The 20895-nt window shown below is 35.6% G+C and overlaps 1 protein-coding gene across 3 annotated transcripts in view; it reads right to left on the reverse strand.

Moving 5' to 3' along the window:
• The window catches only part of EHBP1 (EH domain binding protein 1), a 255357-nt gene that overhangs the window by 147377 nt on the left and 87085 nt on the right, over positions 1-20895 (reverse strand). For 2 of the 3 annotated variants that reach the window (XM_032212778.1, XM_032212779.1), the window contains exons 6-10: positions 19268-19449; positions 17501-17640; positions 13251-13373; positions 10860-11112; positions 316-505 (exon numbers count right to left, since the gene is read on the reverse strand). In XM_032212778.1, the coding sequence (XP_032068669.1) occupies positions 316-505; positions 10860-11112; positions 13251-13373; positions 17501-17640; positions 19268-19449 (888 nt within the window). Of the gene's footprint in view, positions 1-315; positions 506-10859; positions 11113-13250; positions 13374-14082; positions 14188-17500; positions 17641-19267; positions 19450-20895 lie in introns of all 3 variants that reach the window. The other variant, XM_032212780.1, reaches the window with a different exon arrangement.

Consider the following 20895-nt stretch of genomic DNA (forward strand, 5'->3'; position numbering starts at 1 on the left):
TAAAATAGAGGGTAGTACTGTACTGTTCTGAGCACAAAAAAAGTCTGACTGTATAACTCTAGTTTGCAGCCTGCTTGGGGAAAAAAACTTTGCAATGGTTTGGAGACCAGCCCTGCTGTCTAGAAATGCCTTTGGTTGTGTCACTGCATAAGATTTCAAAATCTTGGTTCTTCCCATTGTGAATGAAATAAGTGAAGCTAAGTGGAGGATGTATAGCCAAAAGCATATGCATTAACCAAGAAGGTTGCCAATATGTGCAACAGAAGAAGACAGATTTCAACTTTTAGCAAAGACTTCTGACAAGGTAGTACACACCTTAGGAGAAGAGGAAAGCTCTTTCACTGCATGAATAGCTGACATGTTCTCACTTGCTTCTCTTTCTACCTTGGGTGAGAGAATTGGTGGTTCCGGAGCTTTTCTTTTCATCTTCCTTTCTGTTTCTTGCACCGAAGTAACTTGATCATTTAAAGCCAAACTTGCTTTGGGTTCATAAAAGGGATTGGATCTAATTGAAAGAAGGGAAACAAATTTATTTGCTATCTCGGTATTTTTAGTGCCACTCCTGAAAGTAATTTGTATGTACTAAATTGCAGCCAATGTAGTTTAATTTTTAAAAAGACACACATAGAGACAAAAGACCTGTTTATTATGCTACTAGTTTCCCTGCCCCAAATAAACTGATGAGTGACATGTTTGTGTAGTTAAGTACAAATAATGCTGTAGGTCAAGAAATCTGTGGTCACCATTTAAAAAAAAACTTTATTGGGAGTAAAATGGATTCATAGAGGCTTTATATATATTACGTAGCACTGCTTATTTTTGAAGGCTGAGATTTAATGCAGTAAAAATAATAGTTTTCAAACTCTTCATTTTATTTGTATAGTAACAATCAAGATAATATAAACTGATAATGTTGACTATACCAACATAAAGCCTCCCTTTTTTTGTCCAGCATACAAAGCCTGTAAAAGGAAAAGCAACATTGGGATGAATTTTCAAATTTAGCAAATTAGCTATTCTAGCAATTTGACAAGGAATATACAATTTACATATACAGTCTACATTTTTGTTTTAGAGATTGGAGATACAGCAAATACTGTTTACTGGAATCACAAGTTGTCTTAAGCAAACAACAACAAATAATCCAACTTTATGAATGGATATTTCCTAAAATCATGTACTTATAGTGTCTTACATTAATTGTTCACAACTCATTCTGTTATAACCCATAGAGAGGATGTACATAATCATTTCATGAATTGTCATATTTCCTGCATCAAAGTTCTTGATTAAAATAAAATAAAAATTGGGGTTTTTTATGTTTTGATTTTGAATCAAGTTATAAAAGTCTGCCTTAGAATATTGATAAATGCTCCCAAGTAGGTATCTGAACAGAAAGAGGAAGCTATTAAATCTGTAGAAATTACATTTTTTTTCTTCCTGAACAAGTTAGTACATTCCAGGCAAAACACTGGCCTGCAGCTATTCTCCATGCTTATTTCTGATGATATTCCAGAAAGTATCCAAAAGCATTCTTTGGAATTAAAGACAATGCTGGAAGGTGATACTTTCCTTTCAAGCATCGAGCAGATAGATAGATAGATAGATAGATAGATAGATAGATAGATAGATAGATAGATAGATAGATAGATAGATAAATAGATATAGAGAGATAGATAGATAGATAGATAGATAGATAGATAGATAGATAGATAGATAGATAGATAGGTAAACAGACAGAATTAAAAAGCCAGGTTGAAGAAGCAGCCTGGCAGGTGCCAAGGAAGGCTCTGAAAGGACATGGTGTCCCTGCCAGAGACTCCAGATAGACAGCATTTCAGAATTTGGATTTAAATCCGCTGCTACTGTGTTTATAGAAAAGCTTTTGAAGCAGCCTAAGCTTCTTTAAACAAAAAAGGTCATTTTGATGGATTATTTCGTCCCTCCACTCATGCAAATCTGATCCAGAGAACTGAGAACTTTGTAGAAAATTCTTACAGTAGCTGCACTGTTTTAGAAGAGATTTGAGTAATATCTCTATAAAAGATCATTTGAAATTTTATTTTCAGAGCATTTTGAACAATTTGTGAGTCTATATATCCTTTAATGATATATTTTGACTTTATGGAATTCCATTTTCAAGAGATCCATAGGCTGCTAAATGCATTCATGGATATCTTGGCCTGCAGTTTGGATAGTTTTCTAACAGATTACCTTTTAATTGTATGATTTTGGATTTGTGTTTATTTTTCCTAGCAAGGAAATGCTTAATTTTATTGTTGTTCTCTTAATTCAATCTCTAAAGCACTCTGAATGGTTTGGATTTTGAGTTAGATAAGTGGGATATAAAGAAGGATGTTAATGCATTTACTACCACCCTGTGGCTTGTGATTTCTTTTATAACCAGGAAGAACCATCCATTGCAACAAATCTATAGTAAGTAATTCTCTGAGTAATCAAGTTTGCTAATTATATAATTAGATTTCTGCAAAAAGAGGAAAGGCAAATTAAAGAAAATATAAAATCTAACTGCATTCATAAACTACTGTACAGCAGAGTTGTTTTGTCATTGTTTATTACAGACAGAACATATGGATTTATTTGAAGGGAAGAAAATAACTGAGATGAAAATAACCAGGTAGTAAAGTGAATGCACCTTAGAGGTGTTCTCACTTCAGTGATCATCAAATACAAAAAACATAAACAAAATCAAAGCTCAGAGTGATGACAAAATAAACAATGGAGACGTGCATGACAAAAGGCAAAGGTAGAAAATGAATGGCACTTCATTTGGAAGAGAGTACCCAAGAATGTCTGTCAATCATTTAATTTTGCTAACAAGCTTGTTAAGCTGTCCTCAAACAGAGGAAATTCAAAGCAGGGTGAAATTAATGATGAGAAAAGATAAGAACAAGGACAATGCATTATACATGGGAGGTTACAGAGTTTTCTTTTGTTCTAAAAGTTATTTTTGTGTGTGGACATTTAACAAACACAGCATGTTTTGATAGCAAACTATCTGACCCCCTACGGCCTTAGAAACAGAGATTATCCCCTATCTAATGAAAGTGAGTAAAGAGTAAGCTGCTCACAGTTACAGGAACCTTTTCCCTATTTTTTGCACAAGCGCATCTTTATTTTTAAGAAAATAAACTTCTCCTAAGTTTCTTTAAAACTTCTCAGAAGTTTTAAATATGTGACACATATTTCCATATTTCACCTACATTTAAGTTAGTTCATTTCAAATACAACCTAGGAACACACTCTATTTAGTATTATCATATCTGAAACCTAGTTTCTTAAAAAGTGTTCAAAATATATTTAAGTAATTACCCAACTCCTTAATGTTTAAGTAACTTATTTGATTCTGCGTTGTTTCTACATAGGAAATGTTCCCTTCACCCAAGATTATGTTTCAGTTACGTAAGAAGAAATACTCTTATCCAGAAATTTGTGCAAAATGTGATCATGATTTTCATTAAATTATAGTTATGCTAAACTCATGTGAATAGTTAATTGTGAAGAAAAAAGTATGAACTTTGCACAATATGCACAAAATAGCAAAAGCAGTATTAAAATATATTATTTTTCCAGATCTTTACTTGGAAAGTAATTCACAGGGCAATTTGAGTAGAATTTCACATTAAATGGAAGCATTCACACGGAAGCATCTTCAGACAACACTGGCTCCCTTGGCTAGAAAATGGAGATGAGCACCACCCTCTAAAATTGGACATGACTGGATGGGGGAAACCTTTACCTTTTTTAATGTTACTAGTAGTCCTAACTTTATAACCAGTTATTCAACGAAAGTTACAAAGGCCTCAGAAAGAGTGCTTCACAGCCCATAAAGCACTTCTGACCACTGTAAAACAACACACACACACACACACACACACACACACAGAGCACCACGGTCACAGTAACATATTTTGAGCACTTGGCAATTGGCTCACATTTACTACTGGTTGTAGCTTCCCATGATCGCATGCCTATAATTTACAATGCCTTTTTGTCTGTTTCTGTTTGTTAGTTTCTGAGAAAAAATATTGATTTGGGAAAATGGATTTGCTTAATGATTATATGACTCACTTAAGAACCACATAATTCAGACTTATGAGTGTGATTCACTTAACAACCACTGTAATAATGGTAAAAAATTTGGGTCTGGTCATGTGGGTGCCTCAACCTATAAACACGACAACTTACAACAAAATATTCTGGTCCCAACTGTGATCGTAAATCAAGGACTAACTACAAAGTCCCAGATTTCTGGTACATGAACTGGGACTATCAGGGAGCTGAATATGGCAAAAAGAATGCTATTGGATGGGGTAGACAAGTCAAACAGAATTTTTCACTCTCTTGTGGAAAAGCCTTTAGTAGAGACCTCTGGAATCATAATGAACCACTTACGTACATTTAGTATATTTGTTTTCAGAAGAAGCTGTAATGAAGGAAAACCTAAAGAGGGTGAAAGCTCAATACATGCACCTAAAGGTTCAACAACATCCCTTCTAGATAATGCCTGTTTTTACATTTTCTAATTTAATGTGACTTGCAGAAGCTGGTTTAAAAAGTTTGGTTCAGGAGATAAAAATTAATGTGACTTAATGGCAAATTTGCATGTCACACAGGAGCCAATACAGAGGCCAAAACTATGGAAGTTTAAGTTAAAGCGTTTACCACAGAGACAACAGAAATACTAATTTAAAATGTCTTTACAATACTGATACTACTTTCTCATCTGTATTGTAAAAGACCAAGAAATGTTTTTGCAGCAATGAAGGTTTGTGACCCCCCCAAAAAATAGTTGTAATGTCATAGCATGCACAATTATTAGTATTGGGGTAAAATGATCTTGTTAGTAACAGATTACTTATTAAAAAAAATCTGTACAGAATTGCAAGCTCAGCTAAGTTTCATTTAAAACTTGACAAAGGCACTGAGTGAACAATACAGATAGTCTTTGACTTATAACATTAGTTTAATGCCTATTAAGTTACAGTAGCACTGGAAAAAGTGGCTTATGACCGGTCCTCATGACCATTACCCTATAACTAGTGCAACATCTCCATTTGTTCAAAATTTGGGTGCTTGGCAACTGAGATGTATTTGTATATGATGGCTGCAGTACTCTGAGCTCATGTGATTTCCACTTATGACCTCACCAACCTGCTTCCAACAAGCAAAGTCAATGGGGGAAGCCAGATTCACTGGCTTGAATAACAACAGCAGGATTCATTTAACAGCTGAAGTGATTTGCTTAACAACTGTGGCAAAAAAAAGGTTGTAAAATTGAGTGTGATTCGCTTAACCACATCCTTACTTGACAATTAAAATTCTGGTCCTAATAATGGACATAAGTGGAGGACTATTTATAGAGAAATTGAGAACTTGGAACATGAAGCGAGGAACAGAACTCTTGAAAATTTGTTCCATTAAAGCCGAAAGCATTTAGTTTTAGAAATTCCATATAGAGTTCTATATTTAAACGTACAAATGAACAACTATATTATAGAGGGAAATCCTGACTTAGCAGACCTGGATGAAATAATTACATCAATTATATAAGTTATATCACTTGCACAATAGAAATGATAGGTGTGGTGTAACAATGCACAAATGAACTAAGTTGTGTCAGTTGCATAATAATATCATTGCAAATAACAAACTCTCTAATTTACAGAACAATTGGGAATAATGAATATTCCCTCCTCCCTACAGTTAAATTAAGGTTTTACTATATTATTTTTTTCTAGATTTAATGGGTTACATAGCAGGATGACAGCTTTGAAGTAAATATATTTTGCTTGGAATTATGAATATCTTCTCCAGAATCAAGCCACTTTTTAAAAAAATATTTCTCAATTCTGCAAATAATCATGGACAGTTATACAAGCAAAAGGCGTGCATGCATAGTAACTGAGATGCAAAACAATACTGAAAAGGGTCCCAGTGCCATCACACAAATCACAGAGGGTTCCCTCGTCTTGAATACTGCAGGCAAGGCTGGTCACCACATCTTAAAAAAGACATACAGGAGAAAAAATAGGATGATCCAGAGACGGATGATGAAAATGATAAAAAAGATGGAGAGACTTCTGTGAAAAGAGATTGAAAAGATTAGAGTTGTTTGGTTTAGAGTGTAGACAAAATGAGAGCAGATTTGAAATAAATGCTTATCTCACACCATGCATTTCACCCAATGAGTGCTGTGTCTCCATTTGCAGAAAGGTGACCTGAAATTTTTAAAATCTGTGTCATATTCCTCTAAATCTCAAAGGATTTCTGAAAGGTGAGTAGGCAATAACATGGATAAAGAGAAGAACTAAACATGGACAAAACAGATGAAAGAACAGGCTATTTTGGTCTGGTCTCAGGTGTGGTGGGAACTGAGGAGAAAAGGAATGGTGAACAAGTAGCTTGATCTCCAAGAGCTTCTAAAAGAGCTAATGGCTTATGCAGACATAATGCCTCTTGACACAAATACCCAACAATAATACATGGAAGACAGATTAAGCATGTATCACATAATTCAACTGAAGGATTCACTTTTATAAAATGTGGAAATAGCCAACACTTTAAACAGCAACTAGAATGAGAAACTAATGGAAGATTGGTCTCTCAGGGGCTGCTAGTTTCAACTGTATTTATAATTTCCAGAATCCTGAGCAACAAACACCTGCTAAGAAGCAATGTTGAAGGTGGACTTCCACCATCACAGCTATCTGTGTCCATTCCCAGATGGACCAGGCTAGTCTTCTTTAGACTTAACATCCTTGAGCTCTTTCCTAGAACACTGCTCCATTCACCCCTTGGCTTAATACAACTGTTTAGAGAAGCACAAAATATATTGAAGCTAAAACATCTCATTCCAGTTTGAAACAAGCTGTTTCCAACCTCAGAAGAAATGTTCTGAATCAAGGTGTTTCAAACTCAGCTTGTTTCAAATTGGAAGCATTTTCTACATTTTTACTCATGATGATCAATTTGATGCTAAATGATGACACAAATGCAATGACGTTACACAAATGCTGTGGTTATATATTTCTAACCTAACACCTAAAACAATTACCAAAAAATCACAGCAATTCTGCAATGATCTCATGATGCACATTTCATCATTTGCCTGCCCTGTCATGAACACTCAAAGTTCTAAGCCTATCAACTTTGCAAAATGAAAATCTGGATAACGGTGACAGTCACTGCTAGTTTATGCAAAGGAAGAATAAGTATTCTCTCAGTCATTATATAGCACTACTTTCTCAATGCTGGGAGTGGGGTTGTGGTTGGAACTGCTGGAATGTGGATCACACACCACCACCTCCTCCTCCTCACTTCCACAATAAGATGTATTGTGCATTTAGACACAAGAACGATGTGCTCCAGACATTACTACTTTTTTCCTCTGACATGATAGATACACATACTGTACCTCAATTCTGACTTACTGTGTTTGGATGAATGCAAATGCTACAATTTGCAAATTATACTTTATTGCATAGTGCAGTGGTTCTCAACCTTTTCTTCAACACAGACCCCTTTTAAATAACTTTTGTGGTCATAGACCATAGCTAGGACCTTCAATATTTAATTTTTTTCAAGCTTTCACAGACGCCCTGTGATGACATCATGCTCCCCCCCACCCCCAGGGATCTGCAGACCAAAGGTTCAGAACCACTGGCATAGTGTGTGGACAAATACAATCATGATTGGTAACCAAAATTATGGCTTACTGTGATATGTGAATCCAGCCCCTTTGTTTCCGATAAGTATTATTCCATTATATAGAGAGAACTGGACTTTCTTGTGTGAATTTCCCAGGTGCTATCAGTAACACAACCAGCAGAATTAATACAATGTTTCCAACACTTTTTTGTGGAATTGCTAATGTATTTTTTCCAAAAGCTTCTACAAGTTTACAAGCTCCATGTAAGATTATTAAGCAACATATAATGGCTAACAAATATTAAAGGGATCTATAGGAATCTTTCTGGTACAGTACTAGTATGTTTTTGTTGCATAGAATCCCATAGTTGGGGATTCCAGTAACATTGTTCCTAGCATACTTTGGGATTTGTACTCCTCTTCCTTTATCTACTAACAATCTAGAACAGGGATGTCAAGCTCACATCATCATGGCGATGTAACATCACATATCAGGACTTCCCCCCCTTCACTAAACCGGCATGGGTGTGGCCAGAGTGTGAAGCATCTGCTCCATGGGCTGCAAGTTTGACAGCCCTGATCTAGAATAACAATTATCTGCTAAGGAAAGAAAGATGATTTTTTGCATTGCTAAGGAGGAGGAGCTGGGTCATGGTGGGTAGTATCATTAGAGAGTCAAGGATGAGAAGCTTCAGAAGATCTTTATAATCCAGATAGTATTCTATCCAATTGACTCATACAGAAGCCAATGTGTTTGCATACAGAAGCCTTTCCAGATCTCTCCAAGAGAACATCACATTCAGAAACCAACCCTGTGATCTCCCCTATGTGAAATCTGAACCATTCCACTGAATTAGGGCTTCTTGTCCTACCCATATGATCCAAATGTATCTGAATGGGATTTCAAGTGAACAGCTGTAGACTGCCTTTATTAATTTATTTTAAAATGTTGCCTGATGCTGTAGTTTATCAGATAATCCTGTTTAGTAGTTCTCTTTCATTACCATTCCTGGTGAGGTATGCAAAAAATAAGGGGCTTCCTCTATCACTAAGGATGTCAATCAATTTCATTTGATCCATATTTTAAGGACACTGACCTAATTCTTCTGAGATTGGAATGCAGTTAGCTTTCTAACTCACATTTCAAAGTGTGGTTATTCAAGTAAAACATTGGTATAAGAGCCAAGGGGGCGCAGTGGTTAAAATGCAGTATTGCAGGCTGCCCACTGCCAGTTTGTTCCTGATCAGCTCAAGGTTGACTCAGCCTTCCATCCTTCCAGGATCAGTAAAATGAGGACCCAGATTGTTGGGAGCAATATGCTGACTCTGTAAACCATTTAGGGAGTGCTATAAATCATTCTAAAGCAGTATATGAGTCTAAGTGCTGCTGCTATTGATTAAAAAAATCCCAAATTTTATGAATCTGTAAATTTATAAATTTGTACACCAGTTGCACATATTAAGGAGAAAGAACATCATAGGAAATAAGTTCTTGAAATTTCTTTTCACAAAATGTTATAGAAGAGATTATGACCGAACACAAAAACAGTGACATGCATACATAATGGGGGATTGAGATTCATCTACAGCTTGAATTGATGGTTCCTTTTTCTCAATTTTATATTCTTTGTAGTACACCAAGGGGTACTGCTGATGAAAGTCTGATTACAAGACATTGTGCTGACGATGCAGGGACATAAATAGCCTAACAGCACAGTGGAAGCAAAGGATTGTTTGATAAATAAACTGAAGTTCAATGAAAAAGGAAATAAGCTTCTTTATATGATCCTTAATGTGCATGTAAACATGTGCCTAGAATCCAGAATGAATAGTGCAGCAATTGCCACTGAAAAGATGGTGGGTGGCTTGTTCTTCACATTTTGACTGTCTTGAAAGTTAACGGTTATGCTATTAAAAGGGAAGGAAGCTACAGTTGCAATTAAATGCATTGGTATTTGGATAGAAAACATCCATTATCCCTTAAATACCTACATGGCTGCAGGCCTGACACTGCTATGGATTCAATGCTATAGATTTCTTTGTGGATTAGAACAAAATTTAAAAAACATCTTCACTTGTACTTTTATGTTAATTTTTGTATTTTACTCTCTTGTTTTTCTCTCTCTCTTCCCTGTGTTTACTATCAACCTTCCACTGGTTGCCTTTTCTAATTTGCCAGGCATGATAGTTAAGATGATAGGGATATAGTGATCATGATCTGATAATACATACTTAGTCAGTTTAGGAAATAGAACAATAAATCTTGCTATACCTCAGTAGGTCTTGTCTGGCCTTGGAAGCTTAACTAAGTCAGACCTGCTTAATACTTATATTGGGGATTTTAAAACAATATCCCAGAAGAAGGCAACAGCAAACTACTTTGGTACTGCAGTTAAGGAAACTGCTTATCTATGTCCATTTAGCGATGAAGATCTGACTTATTCTCATCTAATTTATACACAAAACCAACTCTCAGACTTGTCTAAGTTGCAATTATTTTTCAAAGCAACAAGCCAACAAAACAACTTAGAAAAATCTACACCCACTTTCCAGGACAAGGGCGGAGCGGGGGGGGACAAGACGGGGAAGGGATGGGACCACTATTTGTATTTATAACAGAGAAAACACAATTAGTTTAATCTTCTTCAAATATTAGTGCAATCAATGCTATTATTACTAAAACCAATCAAGAAAAGTACTTTGCATAATACATCTAATACAATACTTTGAAAAGGGGGGGAGGTCTTGAATTCTATATAGAACTGCTTAAATGTACCGAATGATCATTGAATAAAGAAGGATAGTACCAAAGTTCTAAAGACTAGGTCATCCATTATCCTCAAATGTCACTGCATGTTCCTTACATATATGAATAGTTCAAAGCTGGCCACTAGCCAACTGTACTGCTGCTGCAGCCAATGCCACGCCTGAATTGAGCATGCATGCTTTTCATTCTGAACATCTGTATCTACGCCTCCCTTCAGAGATTCTGCTTTGATGATTTAAAGCCTCACATAAAAAAATCCAGTAACACGCATGCCCCAATGTTTAATGTATTCAAATTCTGTTAACGGAGCAGTTTATTCTTGTACTTCATACAAGAATAATCAGGTTTTAATATTTTATGCCTGGAGGTTTTGTGCTGAAATCCCAACTAATGCAAAGGGGTAAAAAAGTGATCTACTTACTCATCTAACTCCTCTTCATCTGTTCTTGATGTGTCAGCGTAAAGATATTTGCTCATATCCACAGGCCGGATATTTTTCCTTTTGCTAGGTTGAGGAGGAGAATCTTTGACAGGTAATAGGACCTCAGGTTCAGGATCTGGTTCATCAAAAGGGTTCACATACTCCATACCCTTTTCTTTAAAGGGGTTATATTCATCACTGTCATCACAGTAGCGCTCTTGTTTGGATAATGAAGTCATCTTAATGTCTTGTTCTACAGAGAGCACAATCAAGAGGCTGTGTCTTAATGAAGAAGGAACTCTTCAATTCCTTCCGAATAGTGTATTTCTCCTGATATAACTCTAATAGAGCACAAAACAGTTCCTATCCCAAATTAATATTAATAAAACAAGAGGAGTACTTATAAAGTGTGTTGTAAATCATTATAAACCAAAAGGAAAAAAAGACAATTCTTTCATGCCTAGGAAAGGAATGCAATCTACTGCTCTGGCCAGGTGACTCAGAAATCATTCAGATTTGATATATGCTCTGAAACAATTAACTAAAGAAATGTACCGGTAATCCACTTCAAAAACTGGCTTAGGATCATACAAATTCAACTCAATACAATCCATTCATTTCATCTTTATATTTAATCTGCCTCTATGGCCCCATACCTAGTCCTGCACTCGAGTTGCTGAGCATTATGAAATTCAAGTAAACTCAGTAACAGAGATTCTAGAACATCCGTTTAAAATAGACCATTTTCTAGAGGCATATTTCAGAATATCAAGGTCCCTTAATAAAGAATATGTGGAATTCTACAGATGAAGTCTTGATACTCAATTCATAATATTTATGACAAGTATGGCTTAAAGGAAGAACACAAGAACCATTCATACAAAAATGAAGTAATCAATTGATTAATTATTATCTCAAAAAGGTGAAAGAACCCCCCCCCCGATTAAACACATCATCAAAGACATGAACTGAATACAGAAAAGTGATACAGACTTTTAAAAACAAAATAAAAGAGTAAGAAAACAAAAAAGAATGGGAAGGAGGAAAGAGAAGGGTGTTCAAAAAGAATCTGTATATTTAAACAATCAACCTCTTGTAACATTTAGCACTTGTATTGTTCTTTAATCTTCAAAATTCTTTACAAACATTAACTAATTAAACTAAATCCTTCTGTCAAATGTAGATACAGCAGAACTCTGGGATGTATTACTAATCCAAGACACAGTTAAAAGGGAAATACTGCTGCTGTTTAGACTAGTTAAGCCTTCCTTAAGTACTACAGAGTAACAAAGTTATCTTATAAGCATTAGCTAGAAGAGCCTTCCCTAACGGTTGGCTTCAGTTTATGAGCCAGTAAGTTTAATAACAGACAGCACTTCAGTCTATCTTCCCCAGCCATCATAACTCATGCAGATATCACTAACTATATCTACTGTAAGAAAAATCCTATGTCCAGGAAAAAAATCCAAATATTAAGCACGGATGAGGATGTTCCGTAGTAGAATAAGGCTTGCACTAGAAACTCTGTGTATGCATGTCCTCTTTCTCTAATATCAACCTTATGTATCTGATGTTGGAGGCCAGTCTCCTACTGTAAAGATTTAAAATCATTAAGAGGCTTAGTAGTTAGATATTACACTCAACAATTAGAACATTGTAGAATACAATATGGTTGTATCATGATCATATTTCATATCTTAGTATGTATTTATCACTTCAGAGAGAAGCAAAGACTTGCCTCAATCCCATGCTTGATCTTGCAACAGCAAGAAAGTGTTCATCCATCATTGCTGTTTTACACAAACCTCCCCTCCGCTTTTTTATATTCATCTTACTAGTATAATGTTAGAAGGAATCTCTAATGGAATGGGGGTAACTAGGTAGATAGTAGTACATATATGGCAAGATGAGCAGCAAATAAATTGAATAAACAATCACACATTTTTTAAAATAATAGACAATAATTTCCCATCCTGGCCAATAAAAGACTAAGGAACAAGGGCAGAATTAGTATCAGCCTGAAGTGCAATTTTTAGTACATACTTAAAATTGAGTTAAATCAAACACCAAATAACTTTAAAATATTGATTATTATTACTAGAACATAAAATATTACATAAGCTTTTATTAAATTGTCCAGGCATGTCTAGAAAGAGAAAAATGATTTGATCAATCACTGATCTAAAAGGCTACTTCAGATTGAAGAATTCCATCATTAAGCTGCACCTTAAGCATGCTGTGGCTGAATATTTAAATTGAAAATTATCAGCACATACAGTAAGTAACATCGAATAAACTTTTAGAAAATAAGAAGTAGGAAGTACACATAGTTTGTGATCTTGTCACAAAGTATAACACAATCCAAAGATTACACATGGCAAAATTAAATACCTTCGATATCAGTGTCTCCAAAAGGATTCAGCTCTGACCTATCAGAATCTACAAATGGATTTGATCTTGAATTTGCCAAATCTTGCTCCTCTTCATCCAGGAAACTAAGCTTGTTGATAAGTTCTAAGAAACCAAGAAAAATACCTTTCAGTACACATTTTATACTTTCCTTTAGGATTAAAAATAGAATGTTTAAACAATCTCCAAATACTTATCTTAAGTACTACGTATTCCTTTTAATAGTGAATTGTGACACCTTTTCTACTGCTAAACTAAACTGTTATATTTATAGTACACCAATGTTTCCAGCTTAGTAACATGAACATAAGCAAGTGCAAGTTTATTATATGACTGTTTAAATGACCTGGAAGGCTGTAGCAATAGTTTTTAGAAAGAAAAAATGCTAACTTAAAGAAATTCAATATATAAAGGTAGTAATTTCTCCATTACTAAGCTGGAAGGCTCACATGCAGCATACAAATTACCTCAGAGAAAGAATGCAATACTTCCAAGCATAAGTAATGGCAGTTCTGAGCTCGGTTTAGCAAATGGAAGATCTGACTACAATTGCAATCTTTTCTGATCAATGACCACACTGGAGGGGCTGATGGGAACATGAATCCAATAATATCTGAAGGCCATCATTTCCTCACCTTGGCTGATGAACGCACCATATCTTGTTGCATATTCTTGACTGTATGCAACAAGACTGTAATGGACACCAAGCAGGAAGCACAAAGCTACAACCAACACTTGAATATGAACAGATACTAAGGAGCTCACAGTAAAATGCAGACATGCCAGAAACAGAAAAGGAGGAAAGCTCATAGACCTTCAGAAGAACTGGCTGATTTAGTGGACAGCATATTTGTATGCTTTATGCAGTCATCTTGATCTTCATCTAAGCTGCTCAGAGCATTCAACTGGTTTACAATTTCTGTAAACAGAAGCCAGTCAAGACAACTGTGAGGTAAGGTCATTTAATGGAAAAGGAATACAATACATGCTGTTATTAGGAAAAAGAGAAAAGGAAAAGAAAAACAAATGTTAATTTAGGAATACATTCCAGACTGAACAATCATAATCAATATATCTCTGTACTTTCATGAGGGCTTTTCCATATTCTAGAACAGTGTTTCTCAACCTTGGCAACTTGAAGATGTCTGGACTTCAACTCCCATAATTCCCCCCAGCGAATGCTGGCTGGGGAATTCTGGGAGTTGAAGTCCGGACATCTTCAAGTTGCCAAGGTTGAGAAACACTGTTCTAGAATGTGGAGCCTCAGTGAACGTGAAATATATTTTAATTAACAGAATTATCTTGTACACATTCTACACTAAAACAAGAACTAATTAATAATAATTAAAATAGTGAAATATAATATTTTAATTAAGGTAGCACAGACACACAATTAATCTTGCCAAATAAAGCATAGACAGATTGCCTTGCCATGCAGATCTGGAAGAGCAAAACAAATGTCCAGGGCTGATTCCTAAGTTTTACTTAACCTATACCCTGCACTTCTAATCTTTTTAAGGACAACTTACAGCTAATAGATCCAATGGTGTAAGAGCTATAATGTAAACTGAACATTTGATAGTACCCCGTTTTCCCGAAAATAAGACCTCCCTGGATAATAAGCCCAATTGAGCTTTTGAACATGTGCGCTAAAATAAGCCCTCCCCCCAAAATAAGCCATCCCCTAAAATATTGCAACATGGCAGCAGCCATGAGGTAACTACGCTCGCCGCCTCCTGCACTTCAAAAATAATAACACCTCCCAGAAAATAAGGCTAAGCGCTTATTTCAGGGGTCAAAAGAAAGTAAGACCCTGTCTTATTTTTGGGGAAACATGATATGCAGTATGTGTTTGACACAATCCATCTGATCTATATGGTAAAGTTGTTCAAGTGTGCAGGCAATTAAGGAAGTGACTGGAGGAAAGGAGAAGCGGAAACATCAATTTAGTTTAATTGCTATAGTTTTTCACAGAAGATATATGGAACCTTCTTTTCCCATAATGCAGTATAGCAATGCCATATAATGACTTCAACAGCTGAATATCATATATATATATAATTGTCACCAAGAGAGAGGACAAGGATGAAAGGTAAGGAAATCTATATGCATTTGTTTAATGTTCATAATTTTTTTTTAGTTGAGCATTTGGGAGTCATTTGGGAAATAGATTGACAGAGACTGAGATTGACAAAGGCTCTAGTGAAGAATGAAGGAAGGCATACGTGGAAAACTACAACATGGAGAAATGCTAAGAACATGAAGGAGACGTAACAGAATGCATCAATTCTTTCTGGAACAAACAAGAAATTTAAGATCATCTCATTTATCAGGGAGTTTGTGGTAAAATTATAAAAACATGCTTATGGAAAACAATATTAATGAAAGAATTGCTTTTGGTGATATCTTTTACATTCAACTTGATTTATGAAACTCTAATAACAGACAAAAGTAATTTACTGATATAGACAAATCTTTCACTATCTACTTTATCTCTTTTAAAAAAATGTTTCCTATTACCAGTAGACACATACACTGTATATTCCCAAGACTGGAATATATAATACTGTAGAAATAGAAATATTTTTTTCAAGGAGATTACAAAATAATACTTGATAGGTGGAACATCAAAGAAAGTAGGACATTGATGTTACTCCAATTGCAAATACTTTTACTGGGTTACATGTTAAATTATGGCGCATCTTAGTAGTAATTAGAGGTTACTCAACTCTCATTTTAAAAAATAGTATTCCAGTATGTGGCCAGATCCAATTCAGAGTGTGTGTTATCCAGGAAGTGCTTTAGAAGGATATAGACTGAATTAAAAAGGCTACTGGGAAATTTTCAAGAAGAGACATGGATTGCAACTCCATCAAAGTTACATTTTATTTCTTTTCCTCTCTTTCATGAATACCTTTCCCGGAACTGAGCTCTATATTCTCTTGAGGTGGAAAATATTGTTGTGCCTTCTGTAGGTTGAAGTCAGTCAGTCAGTCAGTCAGTCAGTCAGTCTCTCTCTCTCTCTCTCTCTCTCTCTCTCTCTCTCTCTCTCTCTCTCTCTCTCTCTCCCTCCCTCCCTCCCTCCCTCCCCTCCCTCCCTCTCTCTCCTGCATACACAAACACAACACAAATCTGTTCTCATATACAGTTTTTAGATTTTAGATTTTAGATTTTATTAATATTTGTAGGCCGCCCTTTTCCCTGAGGGGACTCAGGGCGGCTCACATAAAATCGGGGAAGGGGAATACAGACATTAAGATGAGACATATAATAAAATAGTAAACAACATACATTCATCATTCGGGAGGGGAACTATCCTTGTCCCCAGGCCTGACGGGCGAGCCAGTTCTTCAAGGCTGTGCGGAAGGCCTGGACGGTGGCGAGGGTGCGAATCTCTACGGGGAGCTCGTTCCAAAGGGTCGGGGCTACTACTGAGAAGGCCCTCCTCCTTGTAGTTGCCAGCCGACACTGGCTGGCCGATGGTATACGGAGGAGGCCTAATCTATGTGATCTTATTGGTCGCAGGGATGTAATTGGCAGAAGGCGGTCTCTCAAGTATCCAGATCCACTGGATCCACTGGATACAGTTGTCAACTATCTTGTGCTGTCAGGCTTATCATCCTTTTTATTACTTCACATTAACACTGCTGGATAAGATAGATTTTCTACCTGTTTCCTTTTGTATGCAGAACCAAGTTATCCAGCTATGTTCTCAAGATATGGAAAATTATTATAACTCTTTGATTCAGCTCAAGAACTTATAATATTAGCTTAAATTTAGATCTACTAGGCAGATAGCTTAGTTCTTCCTGCATTAGTAAACTGTAGAAGCTAGGGGGATTATGAAGGCTAATGGCCTGAAAGCATGTATTCCATATTTCAATACTCCTGCAAGACTTTAGTACACACTGAAATAAATATACAGAAACCTTATTCCTTCAAATCATGAATAACTTTTCTTTAGTCCATGGAGTCAAAAGAGAGCGAATCAGTGACAAAAATAAAGACTGTTTAATGTAGTATTTATGGCTCTTTTGAAGTTAACCCAAAGGAGCATGAATCCTCCCTTACTTCACACAATGACACCAATCCATGTTTTAGATTAATTTTTTTGTTCCTAATTCAAATAGTACAAACCTACATTATTTTCAAAAGAAAAGTGGTAAAAAAGAATAACGACTTTCAAATTAAGTTTATAAGCAAAGTCATACATATTCGGGGAAGAAACAAACCTGTAATTTTTGCAGCCTTTTCTTCCTGGTTTACTCTATTTTCTTCATCATCTTCATTATCTTCCTCAAAGTCATCTAAATTTCCAATATCTGCTTGCTTCATACTCATCAGACTTGCCAGGCTCTGCATATCTTCATCTCTAATAAAAATAACAATATAATAATGGTTGGATCTATAGATATATTACGCCAACACATTACAACATCCTAGGTTCTTAGAAGAACTTGATACGTATGAAGGCCAACACAAGCTAAAGATTTCACATTTTTGTGTATATAATATTAGATTCCTTTAACATCATTAAACATCAACATCTGCCTATCCCAGGTCTTTAAGAAGGACTCGATAGGTGGATAAAAATGCCAAATGCAGTCTAAACATCTGGTTGACTGTGTGAGCAAGTATAACAATAATAAATGTTTAGCCCATAATAAGTCAGAAGTAGTTACTTCATTGTTGTTACAAAGAAACAAGCATGAATAATTGAAATTGCAGTAGCTGGAGATGGAAGGACCAATAAAAAATAACCATAAAAAGTAGGGAAATACTATATAAAGACACAAATAGAGCAAATATGGAAAATCATAGAGGTTGGTGTGCTTGATGTTAATTCAAAATATCTGGAAAAGCAATTGGGTACAAATAGAATGGATAAAATTTCAACTCACCAATTACAAAAAGTTTATTACATGGTACAGTCAATGTATAAATTATGATGTTATCTTTAGCGTCATAGATCCTCGAAAAGGATCTGATAGTCAAAGAACCAAATCCAATCAGACCTATCTGGCAGATTGTATGTAAATAGTGTAACAACTATTACCACTCATAATAATAATAATATCAATATCATCATCATCCTACTAACATCAAATTAATTTGTTGCTTCAAGATGCCTTTCATTTACAGCATCTTGACAGATCTGAACTAATGTCTATTTCCTCATATGACAGGTTTCCTGTCTGCTGAATTTTGATCCAGTGTTTTTCAGAAAACAAATTAATTCTAACCATGATATACAGCTGCATCTTGAAAGGAAGACTATGAAGGCTTATGGGGGAAAAAAAAGGTATAATTTTTACTAATGAAAGGAACCTCAAAAAGGTATTGTGCTGGGGCAGCAAGTTATATAAAACATTATAATGAAAATAATTAGCAATGATATAGGGCTTCCTCTTACAGTATGTGTTATAGGCATTATCTTTCTAATTTTTACCAATGCTCTAGGTTCATATTGTTGTCTCATATTATGACTCTGTGGTGAAACTGAAATAATTGTTCATTCAAGGCCACACCTGAGGTAGTAAAAAACCAGAAATTTCTTTCCCACAACTCATGCCCTCCACCCACTGCCCTGCAAAAAACTAGAATGACAATCAATAGTCTCTGTAGGATCTGTGGGGTTGAATGTGGTCCACTTTCAGCACTTTTATGTGAGGCTTAAGGATAGCAGCAGAGTTGATAATGCAAAGCAGACTTGACTAGTTATAGAGACAGATAAGTAGAAAAGTAGGCAGGTTGGGGATTATCTACTTGGGAAGGGAGCAGTACCTTTTGGGAGTCATTTTTTAAATGCTTATTGAGGACTTACACAGTGATTCTCATGCATTTTGTACTTTGAATTGCTTGAAACCATACTTTTCACACATTTTTAATAACCATGCAAGGGAATTTCAGTGTTGTGGTTCAAGAGAGCTGGGAAGCTCAAGAAAGGCTCTCTGGAACATATAAAAGAGCAACGGAGTAACACGTTCTGCAAAACTTACGTGGCTTTTCCTTCTCTTAGGAAAATACATGATAATGAGAACTGCAGGGTGGCTGAGAGAACTTTCTTGGTCAAAGGCCTGAACTTTAATTTGACATCTGTCTGTGTTGGCATGGGGCTTGCATATTGTTTCATGTTGATATTGCTGGTAGCAAGGGCTTTCCGGCGTCCAGAAGGAGATTCCTTAAAGAAAAAAAAAAGACCCCTCTCGTTATAGTTACAAAATAAAACATATGATTATACTTTATTTAATGTATGCCCTACCTTTGTTTTCCGTGAAGATTTCTACCTAATCTCTGGTCAGATCTAGATCCGATGACATTTTGACAGTGGTTTTCAATTTGTAATTAATTGGCCTAAAATCCTATTGAAGTGTAATATGAGGTAATTATTTGTTAATAGAATGCTGATTCACATTTACATGCATGAAAAAAAGATGTTTGCTCACTGGTTTTCAGGACATATCCCATCATGTATGTTGCCTTGCATGTCCTACCAGGTTATTTTCATAAAACAAGACCAAAGCAGTTTATTTTGAGAGCACTAAATTCCATGATCCCCCTTTTGCTTTTACAGATCACCAGAACCTCATCGTGTTCTTTGACAGCAACAACCAGGGAGAGGAGGGCTCACATTGTTTGTGTTGAGTTGCATCTGTTTAACTTGATCAGCTAGGTTTATTTGCATATCCTTAAGTTCTTTTGAGAGACTTAAATCCTTCTCAAGTGTTCAGCGTATTTTTGAAATTCACTCAAAAGGAATCTACATGCACTAATAATTCTGCATAATATTAGCGTGCATAATCGGATAGATAAGGCTAGTTTTTTAAAAAACAAGATATCCTTCAGGGATGACATATTACATTTGGACTTATTTTACTAGGCAGAAGTCTCAAGCACTTTAAGGAAAGACTATTTGAATGTGTGAATTGAATTAGTATATTTTATTCAGGGCAAATAATAACCACAGCAAGAGCATATAGTAAACCCTCTGTTCAGTATAGCAGACTTCAGATTTTATAGACAAAGTCTGCCAGATTTTCCTCCATAAAAAAATCAAGATGATCAACAATAAATAAAATCTGTTCTTTGGAAGATCAGTCCAAACAACGTTTGCCACTTCTGCTCATAAATACCATTTTTCTTGGGATCCTTTTTTGGGGAGGGGGGGCGATATTCTGGAAATACTTAACCAGGGTGTCACAAAACTGTGTATCTGAAGGTAAAGAAAGAGGGCCAAGTTTGAGTCAATCAACAGTCCTCATTGGATATATTAGTGAAAAACATGTTGTAATGCAACAGTGTCAGATAGTTAATTGCAAAATACAATGTTAAGTATCTTGTATCAGTGCATATTATGGGCACTGAAAGTAAGAAAATTGTAACTGAGACAAAAATATATGAAAACAGTTCAGGAAGTATCATTTCATGAAATAACGTTGCGGTGGTATATTCAGCAATGTGTGTGTGTATATGGAATGGAACGAGAATACACACACACAGACACTAACATAAACATTGCTGAACATACCAACGCAATGTTATATATAAAAAAACTTTGGACAAAGCTTTGAATATTAGCCCCGGAGGAGACAGAACTTTGAGGAAAAAGTTAAATAGCTGCATAAAT

This window comes from Thamnophis elegans, chromosome 3 (genome assembly GCF_009769535.1).
Source record: "Thamnophis elegans isolate rThaEle1 chromosome 3, rThaEle1.pri, whole genome shotgun sequence".
NCBI lineage: Eukaryota > Metazoa > Chordata > Lepidosauria > Squamata > Colubridae > Thamnophis > Thamnophis elegans.